General features: G+C 34.6%; 1 protein-coding gene across 8 annotated transcripts in view; it reads left to right on the top strand.

Moving 5' to 3' along the window:
• Nucleotides 1–9,554, top strand: part of TOGARAM1 (TOG array regulator of axonemal microtubules 1) — a 96,228-nt gene extending 86,674 nt beyond the window's left edge. For all 8 annotated transcript variants that reach the window (XM_056810774.1, XM_056810773.1, XM_056810771.1 and 5 more), the window contains 4 exons: nt 4,191–4,377; nt 7,017–7,236; nt 7,684–7,770; nt 8,389–9,554. In XM_056810774.1, the coding sequence (XP_056666752.1) occupies nt 4,191–4,377; nt 7,017–7,236; nt 7,684–7,770; nt 8,389–8,642 (748 nt within the window). In that variant the 3' untranslated portion in view covers nt 8,643–9,554. The remainder of the gene's footprint in view (nt 1–4,190; nt 4,378–7,016; nt 7,237–7,683; nt 7,771–8,388) is intronic.
• The last annotated feature ends 3,425 nt before the right edge of the window (nt 9,555–12,979 follow it).

Genomic DNA, 12,979 nt, shown 5'->3' with positions numbered 1-12,979 from the left:
AGGAAATATGTATGCAAATATAAAATATATACAAAGCTGAAAAATGCATCCATTTGTAACTAGAAAAGTGAAGAAATACATTACCATACAGGAAAAATTTCACATACCCAGGAAATGAATGCTTTTGTTTTTAAAATCCCTACCTTCTGTCTAAGAATCAATACAAAGTATTGGTTCCAAGGCAGATGAGTAGTAAGGGCTAGGCAATGGGGATCAAGTGACTTCCCCAGGGTCACACAGCTAGGAAGTTCCTGAAATCAGATTTGAACCCAGGACCATCTGCTCTCCACTCCCATCCACTGAGGCACCTAGCTGCCCCTGGAATTGATTTCTTTGTTGGGCCAGTAACCACTGAATCACAGGAGGTACTTGGAGTAGGCTAGACAGAATGGCAGTTGAGAAAGGGGTCGTATTTGGGGCTTGTTCTAATTACCAAGGATGCCTGTAGATTTTGGAAAGGTGAGAATTTTGTGTTAGTGGATCATATAGAACACTGTGGGAGAAGAAATACAGTCTGAGGGGGCAGCTGGGTAGCTCAGTGGATTGAGAGCTAGGCCTAGAGATGGGAGGTCCTAGGTTCAAATCTGGCCTCAACACACTTCCTAGCTGTGTGACCCTGGGCAAGTCACTTGACCCCCATTGCCTAGCCCTTACCACTCTTCTGCCTTGGAGCCAATACACAGTATTGACTCCAAGACGGAAGGTAAGGGTTTTAAAAAAAAAGAAAAGAAAAAAAAGACAGTCTGACATCCTTCAAACAGGGATCCTCAAATCCTTTCAGAGGAGATTCATATATACACACACATATATATATACACAAGAACTAGAATAATTATCTTTTAAAAGAGGCATTTTTATTTTTGTAGTGATTTGATATCCAAACTGCTCATTTACTAATTCAGGTTGCTTACCAAAGGGAAATAGTTCTAAATACAGTTGTAGAAAAAAAAAATATTCATTGCCACTAACTTTTTATAGAGCACAATTATTTATAAAAGGTATATAAACATTTGTGTAGGCATATTTCAATACTTTAACCACTTATGATTTCATCATTATGGGCGCTCCCTCTAAGTCAACTTAAATTTAAACCAACATATACTCTAATACTTGATTATTCAATGCAAAAGAAGGAATAGGCATGGATAGTAATTTACTTTAAAACATGATTCATGAGTATGGAGTGAAAGGGATCAAGATTTATAAATAGCATAGGAGCCATACCCATTTAATAATGATGACAGTTTTTTGAGGAAAAAAATCATAAATCACAGAGATGACATACTGAATATCACCAAAAAAAATGAAATTTTTTGTATTTTGACAGAAAATAATTATATAGTTAGACTGCTGCCATAACAAAGATCAGAATTAATAAAAATCAAAAGTAATAATATGCATTATACAAATTATTGATGCAAAAAATGTTATAGATAAAGGGGGGGAAGGGAAGAAGCATTTATATAGTACCTACTACATATATTTTGCTAAGTGCTTTATATATATTATCTTAACCCTGTGATATGGATGCTGTTATAATCCCCACTTTATAGTTGAGGAACCTGAGGCAACAGGTTTAAATGATTTGAATAGGGTCACATAGCTAGTAAGTATTTGAACTTAGATCTTCCTGACTTCAGGTCCATTGCTCTCTCTATAGCACTATCTACCTGCCTCATGATGAAAGGATATAAGTAATGATTATACTTTGATTCACAAGTTAAACCTATGAAATCAATTGCCATAATCAGGTCTAAGAAGTACCCCTCAAATTACCTTAGTAAATACTTCAGTCACTTTCTAAGCAGAGATATATGCTTCAGTGATAGAATTTAGAATAGAAGTTCATTTGTAAAATCTTAACAGGAAGGAGTAATGGAAAATTTTGAGGATTATTTCTCAAAAAGAAATAATGGAATGTAGTCATTATCAAGAGGCCAAACTAGGTAAAATCATCTTGAGACCATGTCAGAATGAAGCTAATAAAAGGACAGCAAATGGAACAAAGTTGGGAAAATTCTATAAAGGATTTTACACCAAAAGCGTTTAATCACAGACAGTGAAACCTCTTCATCTGGACTTTTTAAGCATCACATCCTTGATGTACTTCTGAGGAGAGAGAATTGGCCCCAGAGAGGACAGCTGAGGACAGCAGCTGAACCAGATTAGGGTATATAAAGAGGAGCTACATGCTAGAGGCAAAATAATTGTGAGAATATTGAGGATTAATTCATAAATTATCTGAAGGAGGGGACCAGAAGCTTTTACAAAGACAGTAAATATCCCAGACTTCATTGCTATCCCAAAAAAGGCAACCTAAGGAATATGGAGAAATAGTAACCAGTTATCATTACCTATTTATATAAACATTTTTATGAGAACAATCATTCAGCAAGTATTTTAAGTGCCTATTGTGTGTACCAAGCACTGGGAATGCCAAGAAGAAGGGCAAAAGACACTCTAACTTGAAAGAATCCATAGTCTTAAGACAGCATGGAATCAACTATGTAAACACAGGCTATATACCATATCAACTGGAAATACTAATAGAAGGAAGGAATTAGAATTAAGGATTAGGAAAAATTTCAGCTGAGACTTGAAGGAAACTAGTAGGCAAAGAAGTCATTCCATTGGTTCTGGAGTTCATCTAGAAGGCTCTACAATTTTCTGGTACTTTATACAATTAGTATAGTATAATCCATAAATCAGTGCATGTGGAGACTTTTACCATCTGTAGCAGAAATTCTTAATTGTAGGTCTGTGGATCTTTTAAGGGGCTCATGGATACATTTCAGCACATTCATGAAATTAAATGAGAAAAAATTATGCATTTATTTTCATTAATAAATAATCAAGGGGGCATCTGGGTAGCTCAGGGGATTGAGAACCAGGCCTAGAGACGGGAGGTCCTAGGTTCAAATCTGGCCTCAGCCACTTCCTAGCTATGTGACCCTGGGCAAGTCACTTGACCCCCATTGCCTAGCCCTTACCACTCTTCTGCCTTGGAGCCAATACACAGTATTGACTCCAACAGGAAGGTAAGGGTTTAAAATAAATAAATATACAAATGAATAAACAAATAAATAAATAATCGAGATTTAACATTTCCTACATTATTCTACAAATAAAGAACCCCTGCTCTATAGGGAGTCATTTAATCACTTCTTTTGGGATTCTGCTGCTAGATTATATACCCTAAGGAAATCATTGCTAAAAAGAAAGGCTCCATATGCCCTTAAATATTTAGAGCAGCAAAGAACTGGAAACAAAACAAATGCCCACTGATGGAAGGACAGCTAAACAATATGTGGTACATGAATGCTATGAAATGATGTGTGGAAAAGAGACAAGAAAATAAGATGAATACTGACATGTGTGAATTGATGCCAAGTAAAGTACAGCCAAGAAAAACAACATAAATGACTACAGTGTAAATGGGGGGGGGGGGGCAGCATAAAATAATCTAAAATGAATATTGTAAAATTGCAAAAAAGCAGCTTAACCACAAAGAGATATACCCTATTCTTTTGCAGAGGTGGTGAGTCCACAGGTATAGAACATTACATTTAATGTGAAATTATTTTAATAATTTTATTTTTCACAGAATTTTTTTCTTTGTCTTTTGTCTTTAAACAAGTTCATTATAATGATATCTCTAAGTAGGGCAGAGAATAAGGATACAGAAACAAATTTAGATAATCACTTTCTCGTTGGAAATAAGCTATGCTCAATTGATATATTCATAGTTTAGAGAAAGTAGAAGCAATTCACTACTTTTGCAGCTATGACAATCTTTGCCACCACTTACCTCCAATTTAAAAGAATTTTTTTGCCTAAGTCATCAGTGCTTGGAGGATCATTTTAAGGGTTACTTATGCCTCTTTAGTCATGCTGTGGAAAATAATATACCACTAAAAGCTTTGGCCAAGATAGATAATAATGTTTTTGAAAAGATTCCTCAAAATTTAATATTGTCTTATGGAGTCTACCTTCTATCATTTACAAGAATTTGTAAGTTTTAATAAACTAAAGAGGCCTCAGAAAAAAATTTGCCCAGAAATGAAGGGAACAAACAATAGTTTTGAGAATCATGAAAATATAAATTTTTATAACATATATATATGTAAACTATGGCAGGTGACTTTCAGGAAATTAAGTATGCTAAACATGTTTTTCTTCTTTTCCATTAGGGACATTATAGATATACGTGAAATAAGAAAAACAGTTCCCCGAAGTACTTTAGAAAGTGCTGAATATATTAAGGTCATAACAGGTTTATTAAATGCAAAAGACTTCAGAGATCGAATTAATGGGATCAAACAGCTTTTATCAGACACTGAAAACAATCAAGACCTTGTTATTGGAAATATCGTAAAGGTAAATAGTATGCAAAAAAACTATTTGCAGCAGATAAGCTTCACTTGCTCTCTTGTGTAAATGAATAAATTAATTAATATAAAATATGTAACCTGAAAATTTTTATCTCATTTAATTTTGTTTTGAGAATACAAATTGGAGCTAATGAGAAGCATAAGACTTAGAAAGCAAACCTAATTTAAAAAGGAGTAAAATATTAAAATGAACTTAAACTGTCAATAGTAAAAATAGTAATATGGGGAGAGGCCAAATTTGTTCAGATAAACTCTTTACTTGTGGTTTTAAAATTATTTTGTAAATGACCTTTGTGGATTTTATTATGTGGATTTTACTTGATTTATCATAAACCCCAAAACTACCCTTGCCCAAAACTTTCCTGCAAATAATCTCCTAGAATAGGTAAGTTTAGCATAGAATAGCAATAGAGTAATTGAGGGAAGTTTTATTATTTTGGGAGGTATAGTTAGAAATTAGATTTATAACAGGTACATATAAGTGACCTTGGGAAGGTCACAACATAAAAAGGGGATGAATGTGGAAAGGAAAACTGAGACTGAGGAACCATTTTAATTTTTTTGTTGTGTTTTTAAATTTTTTTATTTAATTAGATGATTTAGAATAATTTTCCATGGTTAAAAGATTCATGTTCCTTCCCTCCCCTCCCACCACCCCCTCCCATATCTGATGCACAGTTCCCCTGGGTTTAACATGTGTCATTGATCAAGACCCATTTCCTTCTTGTTAATATTTGCACTAGGGTGATCTTTTAGAGTCCACTTTCCCAGTCATAGCCCCACAGACCCATGTGATCAAGCGGTTGTTTTTCTTCTGTGTTTCTTTTCCCACAGTTCTTCCTCTGTATGTGGATAGCATTCTTTCTCATAAGTCCCTCAGAATAGTTCTGGATCATTGCATTGCTACTAGTAGAGAAGTCCATTACATTTGATTTTATCACAGTGTATCAGTCTCTTTGTACAATTTTCTCCTGGTTCTGCTTGAGGAACCATTTTTAGAATGTTGGCAGGAGGGAGAGTGGAGTTGGAGGAGCAGAAAGGGCTTGTGAGCCCTTGACCTTGTGAACTCATGAGAGACAGGAGCTAGACCAGAGCTCAAGACCCCAACCTGTGGTGCCAGAGCTTTGCCTCCATTTCCTCTTGCCTGAAGAAAGAAGATACCTGACATCTTTAGATCATCAATTAAAGAAAGCAAAAGGAATAACTGCTGCTGCTGAAGGGTGCTGATCCCTTGAACCTTACCAGAATCACCTCAAAGATTTGTCCCATCCCAATACCTTCCCAAGAAGGACACTAGTGACCTGTTTGGAGTAGGATAGTGAAGTGATTGGAGAGGAAGGAGGAAAAGAGACACTGAAGTCTGAGCCATTTGGCTTGGCTGAAGAAGGAAGTGACAACCTGTAGGATTTCCTTTTCCTACTGACCTATCTCCCCCTCAACCTCCCTTGTTACTTGAACTATTAAACCACTCTCATTCTGAAGAATCTCGCAGTCAGATCTAAATCATAACAGTTTAGGAGAAAGAGAGGGAGTTGGGGTAGGCTGACCATTTAGCCTTGGCTAAACAACAAAAGAGCAAACAGGGACGTTCAGCCTGCCTGACAAGTAGGGCTTCTAGGGGCTCGGGCACCAGCCTAGGCCTGAGGACAAGTGACCTCCATAATCCCTCAGAAGCCTACTTATTGAGACATAGCCCCTATTCATCCTTGCCACAACATCAGCTCAGGGGTACCTCTCTTGTGTGTTTGAAGTGTGAGGGAAAGGGAGAATTATACAGACCATCTTTTAGCCCCAGTGGTTTTCTCCTCTACCACACCAGCCCTTCTATCCCTTCACCTCCTCCATTCCCTGCTACAACCCATCCATCTTCCCTTTTATAATCATATTAGTTTACAAGGCATATTTGAATTTAAATTATATGGTCTTGTGACATTGTCAGACTATTATGCAAATTTGTGTTGTAGGTAAAAATTTGTGATGCCAAAATTGAGATATTATTTTTGTGCTTTTATTTGAAATCAGTTTGGCTCATCTTAAAGTAATAAAGTAATTTAACATTTAAGTTGATACATGATCTCATCAATGTACAGTCCTTCCAATAGGGAAGACCTTACCTCCTGAGAATAGATTTCTTATTCTATTTTGTGACTAGAATTGATATTTTAATGAATTATAATACTGGAATTTGGAATGATTTCTAAAGCTTTTTTCTGTTGCATAAAGTGCTCAAAAAGACAGCTTTTGAATGCAAGTCTTTAATTAATATCTATACAATATCTTGATTAAGAACTTATTACTAGGCAGCACATTAGATAGAGCACTGGACCTGGAATCAGAAAGAAGAGGTCAAATCTGGTTTCAGACACTTCTCAGCTTTGTGACCCTGAGCAAATCACTTAATCCTATTTGCCTTGGTTCCTCATCTGTAAAATGAACTGGAGAAGGAAACAGCAAACCACTCCAGTATCTTTACCAAGAAAACTCCAAAGGCAGTAACAGAGTTGGACACAACTGAAATGACTGAACACCAACCACAAACCTAAAAAACATTTTTTAGAGTTTTAGCATTAACAATAAGATATTTCCTCCCCTCTCATTAAATATCATCAACTCTTTTATTTTCAGATCTTTGATGCTTTTAAATCTCGTCTACATGACTCAAATAGTAAAGTAAATCTAATAGCTCTGGAAACCATGCATAAAATGATTCCTTTGCTCCGAGATAACTTATCACCTGTAATCAACATGCTCATTCCAGCAATAGTGGATAACAACCTCAATTCCAAGAATCCAGGAATTTACGCTGCAGCCACAAATGTTATTCATGCTCTGAGTCAGCATATTGGTAAGAACATTTCACTTTAAAGCTAAAAGACATTTGTACTTCAGAAAATGTCCCTACTCTTTTATTTCTATTTCTCTAAGCACATTCATTTAGTAAAGAACTTCTTAGGGGGCAGCTGAGTGGCTCAGTGGATAGAGAGCCAGGCCTAGAGACTGGAGATCCTAAGTTCAACTCTGACATCAGACACTTCCCAGCTGTGTGACCCTGGGCAAGTCATTTAACCCCCATTACCTAGCCCTTACTGCTCTTCTGTCTTGGAACCAATGCACAGTATTGAGTCTAAAATGGAAGGTATGGGTTTAAAAAAAGTTTTTTTAAAAAGCCTTAGTAATTATTTGATTTTGTGTAAACTTAAAATGTATCTGCATTCTAGAAATAAATTTTTCTTCCTTTTAATGAAAAATGAACTTCATTACTTTATTTAATCTCTTATCTACTTTTATTTAGATAATTACCTACTTCTACAGCCTTTCTGTACAAAAGCACAGTTTTTAAATGGAAAAGCAAAACAAGATATGACTGAAAAGCTTGCTGGTAAGTATGTTAGTTGAATTTTCTGATAATATGAGTTTTAAGCTGCATATAAATTGGTAATAAATTGATATTAAGAAACCTACTATTTTCATTTTGTTTTAAAGTTAAAACAAGTTCTTCTGTGTGCCCCCATAAGACTTTTTAGAACTTTAGAAAGCATTTTTAATGCTTTTTGTCTTCCTAACATTATGCTTTTTAATAAGGAGGAAGAAATATGAAGCCTTTAAAAGAAATTATCAATAAGAAAGAGAATATGCTCACTCAGTATTTTTCTCATTTTGGCCAGTGATTTAGAATGTGCCTATTTCTTTGAAATGGAATACAGTTTTCATTTGGAAAGGATAAATCTCAGAGTAAAGTTAGTATATGGTTCCTTCTTTTCTATTCTTCCTAAAAGTTAAATGTACTATGCCTGATATTATAGTATTGTTACAGATGTTAATGGAGTTAAGTTTACACAGTATTTTATTTTCATTCTTTAATTTTATTACACTCTTAAAAATATGTACTTTTCTGTGCTTGTTTTTTATTTAAATGATTGTGTTTTAGACATTTTTAGTTAAAAGGAACCAAATTAACAACATATATTCATTCACATACTATATTATTGCATTTCAGATCTTGTTATGGATCTATATCAAAGGAAACCTCATGCTATAGAACAGAAGGTGTTGGCTGTCCTCTGGCACCTGTTAGGCAACATGACAAATAGTGGCTCACTACCTGGAGCTGGAGGAAATATCCGAACAGCCACAGCTAAATTATCAAAAGCACTTTTTGTACAGATGGGTCAAAGTCTCCTAAATCAGGCTGCATCTCAGCCACCACAGATTAAAAAAAATTTAGAAGAATTGCTTGATATGACGACTTAAAATGAATTATGTATATTATTCCGTTAATGTGTAATGCAGGAAGATCGGCTAAAAATATCTGTTTATATGAAGACAGATGGAACCTTTTTAAAATTAAATTTTCACAGTACCTACACTTTTCAAGTAGAAACTATCTAGAATGGCAGCTTTTGATAGCCTGTAAAGCACAACTCTGTCTCATTACTAGCATGATCAAACCCATAAAACACATGAAACAATCAGTACAACACTCACAAATTCTATTTGAGAACACATGGAATGAATCGATCTTAAACATTTATAAGGAAAGTCCTGCTCATTTGCACTCCTCTGTAGAAACTGCAGTATGTTGCCCTGTATGTACAATTAGATTTGTAATTAAAAATATACTTTTTATTATGTAATCATGTTCTGATATGTCTCATTACTTAGCCTTATTTTACAAAAATGGAAAAAAAGTCATTGAAGTATATGTACCACAAAGAGGGATTTATTTGTTATTTGTAAAAAACATGTATTTCTTAAATCATTCCATCAATATGATTGTGCAGTATTAGCTTGCTTTTGCTGATATGTTGTTGTAATATATTTGCTTAACTATTGGGCATTATCATCTATGTAATTGTAAGATTTAAATGACTTATAATAAAGCATGATGACAAATTTATAGGAAAAATATTTTCAAATATTTAAAAGTACACGTTTATTTATGAAAAAAAAAACGTGTTGAATATACCTTGTATGAAAACATTAAATTTTCCTCTCTGCCCAAACATTTATAAAGGTATTATTATATCTCTGCCCAGTTGTATAATCTTCAACAATAGCGCCAGGTCTTCTATAGATTTTCTTAAGGTTATCCAGCTACAAGTACTGTACTACATTTTAAAAAGGAAAAAGGAATGTTATAAAATAAAGGGATTTATTTCTGTAGATGTGTGAGGTGTTGTTTTTCCCCAAAAAATGTAAAAATAATTAAACGTTCACCTTGAAGTTAATAACTTTTTTTGTTTGTTTCCAGTGTTGAAAGTAAAGAACAGAAACCTCCAAGTCCCAAAAATATTCAGGACTAAAATATATATATATATATGTGCATATATATATATACATTTAATAGTAATATAAATATACTATCCATGTATTGATGGAAAACTATTAATACAAAAAGTAATACTAAAAAAATTTTTTTAGTCAGATTACAGTTAAAAAGGTTATACTGCCTATGGAAGAGTGGGTGACTTAGCATCTAAAAAGTTGGTCTTTTTCTCAAGAGAAAATTCTTAATTATTCCTACATAAATATGGGAGACACCACTTTGGATTGGTTGCAATGAAAACTCAGCATCTCTTTCTGAGTAGCTAGATGTTATAGTTCTAGAGCAATGAGAGCACCTAATTAGGTCCTTATATATTATAGTATTTGACATATTTATTGTTGGCATAGTTGTTTAAACTCTTACCTTCTATTGGAGTCAATACTGTGTATTGGTTCCAAGGCATAAGAGTGGTAAGGGCTAGGCAATGGGGGTCAAGTGACTTGCCCAGGTCACATAGTTAGGAAGTGTCTGAGGCCAGATTTGAACCTAGGACCTCCCATCTCTAGGCCTGACTCTTGATCCACTGAGCCACCCAGCTGCCCCCTACTTGGCATAGTTTTTGTCCTATAACAGATCTGCTAAGGCAAGTTTAGGCCAGTCAAATTAATTCTCAGTAGTCTATGGTCCTGGCCAGTCAAGTCAGGAATTTAGAAAGGCAGTAAGGGGATATGTATGAGTATAGGGATAGATAGGGAAGAGTATGAATTTCATCCATTAAACATAATTTAATATTTAAAAATAATTGGTAGTTTATCTTAATTTTTTCATGTACCCTGTGTTTATTTTAGGTTTATTTCTTGACTTTTTAGTTTTGTAAATGCTTAGTTCACCAGTCATCCCATTTTCTATTTTGTTGATGTATGTTTGTAGGGAAAGAATTTTTCCTCCAAGGACTGTTTTAGCTACATTCCAGAATAGATAAACGTGGGGTGAGGGAGCTGTAAAAATAAGGAACAAAACTAAAAAACTGGTTCTTTGGTAAGACTAATAAAATTGATAAACCTTTAGCTAATCTGATTAAAAAGAGGGCAGAAAATCAAATCAACAAAATAGTAAATGAATTAAGTGAAATTACAACAATGTAATAAAAATTATCAACTTGATATACAATTATATGTTAACAAAACTGATAGCACAAAAGAAATAGATTACCTTCAAAAATAAAAAATACCTAAACTAGCAAAAGACTAATTAGAGATCTTAAGGTATCCAGTGTCAATAAGAAATGGACATTGTTTTAGGGGAATTACAAAAGGGGGGGGGAGACTAATAGATTCACTGGAAACTTCAATTAAACTTTAAGGAATAATTAGTAATAATACTATCCAAATTATTCTCAAAAATTGATGAAGCATCCCACTAGATTTGTTTTTATGAGACAAATATAGTCCTGATACTTAAACCAAGGAAAGATAAAGGACAAAAAGAAATATAGACCAGTATCATTAATACATATTAGTTCAAAACTTAAATATTTTCAAACAAACTACAGTAATTCATCCAAGAAATCATTCACTATGACCAAGTTGGATTTATGGCAAGTATACCAGGATGATTCCTTTACACTACTAAATAAAATAATAAAATCCATTTTGAAAAATAAATGATCTAGACTATCAAGGTAAATAATGAAAAGAGATAGGAGCAAAGGGGAAATAGTGCTCTCAGATCTCAAGCCACATTATAAATCAGTAGTCTCAAAGTGATCTAGTTTTGATTTTAAAAGTTGTAGGGGGCAGTAGGATGGCTTAGTGAATTGAGTCAGGCACAAAGATAGGAGGTCCTGGGTTCAAATCTAACCCTCAGATACTTCCTTGTTGTGTGCCCTTGGGCAAGTCACTTAACCCCCATTGTCTAGCACTTATACTCTTCTGCCTTAGAACCAATACCCAGTATTGATTCTAAAACAGAAGGTAAGGGTTTAAACAAGGGAGAATCAAACAATGGAATTTGATAAACTAGTGTTTGGTAAATAATACATAATGACTTAAAAAAAAGAACTGATTAAAAACTGATGGGGGAACTAGGAAGCTGTCAGACAGAAATTAAGCTTAGACTAACACCTTACACCATACTCCATAACATCCTAAATGGATAAATGGTCTTAATATTTATTTTTTTTAAGGCTACCATCATATACCTTTCTCAGCTTGAGTAGATGTATTATTAACCAAACAAAAGATAGACAATTGCAAAAGAAAAAATAACATTACATGATCCTGAAAAACTTCCACACAAAATTAAGGTACTTGGGATAAGAAGGGAAGCTGTTGAATGTAGGAAAAAATTCTTCATATCAAGATATCCAAGACATATAACCAAAAACCATTTCCCCAATAGCTTGCCAAAGGATATTAATAATTCTTCAAGAATTGGGAGCTATTATCAACCATGTGAAAGAATGTTTCAAATCACTAATAGATAAGAGATACACTAATCAAAGTAGCTGAGGTTTTACGTCACACTCAGCAAATGGTAAAAATGGCAAAAGATGATGGTCATTGTTGGAAAGGTCTGACAAAAGTTTATTAAGTGCATACTGTGTCCGACTCTGCTAAGCACATGAGATACAAAGAAAGATAAAAAGCAGTCCCTTCTCTGTCTATAGGAAATACAATATCCAAATAGCCATATGAAAATCTAGATACAAGATAAATGGGGAGTAATCAAGTAAGGGAGAGCACTGGAAATAAGCGGGACCAGGAAAGACTTCCTGTTGAAGGTGGGATTTTTTCCAGAATGAAAGGGAAGTCAGGAGGCAGAGATGAGAAGAGAGCCCATTCCAGCCATGGGGGGACAGTAAGTGAAAATGCCAGGGGTCAGGAGATGGAATGTCTTGTTAGAGGAACAGAAAGGAGGCCAGTATCACCGGACCGAAGAATGCATAACGTTTAAGAAAACTAGAACATTAGAAGGGATTTTATTTTTTATCTTGGAGATGTTAAGGAGCCTGTGGAGTTTTTTGAGAAGGTAGATTATATGACATGATCAGACTTCTGTTTCAGGAAAATCTCTTTGACCCCTCAATGAAGGATGAACTGGAGTTAGGAGAGACTTTAAAGTTTATTTTTATTTTTTTAAACCCTTACCTTCTGCCTTAGAATCAATACTGGGTATTGGTTCCAATACAGAAGAGCAGTGGTAAGTGCTAGGCAATGGGGGTTAAGTAACGTGCCCAGGATAACACAGGAAGTGTGAGGTCAGGTTTGAACCCAAGACCTTCCCATCTCTAGGCCTGGCTCTCCTTCTGCTAAGCTGCCCA

This window comes from Monodelphis domestica, chromosome 1 (assembly GCF_027887165.1).
Source record: "Monodelphis domestica isolate mMonDom1 chromosome 1, mMonDom1.pri, whole genome shotgun sequence".
Classification (NCBI taxonomy): domain Eukaryota; kingdom Metazoa; phylum Chordata; class Mammalia; order Didelphimorphia; family Didelphidae; genus Monodelphis; species Monodelphis domestica.
The sequence above is the reverse complement of the archived record's forward strand: the minus strand, read 5'-3'. Positions and strand labels throughout refer to the sequence as shown.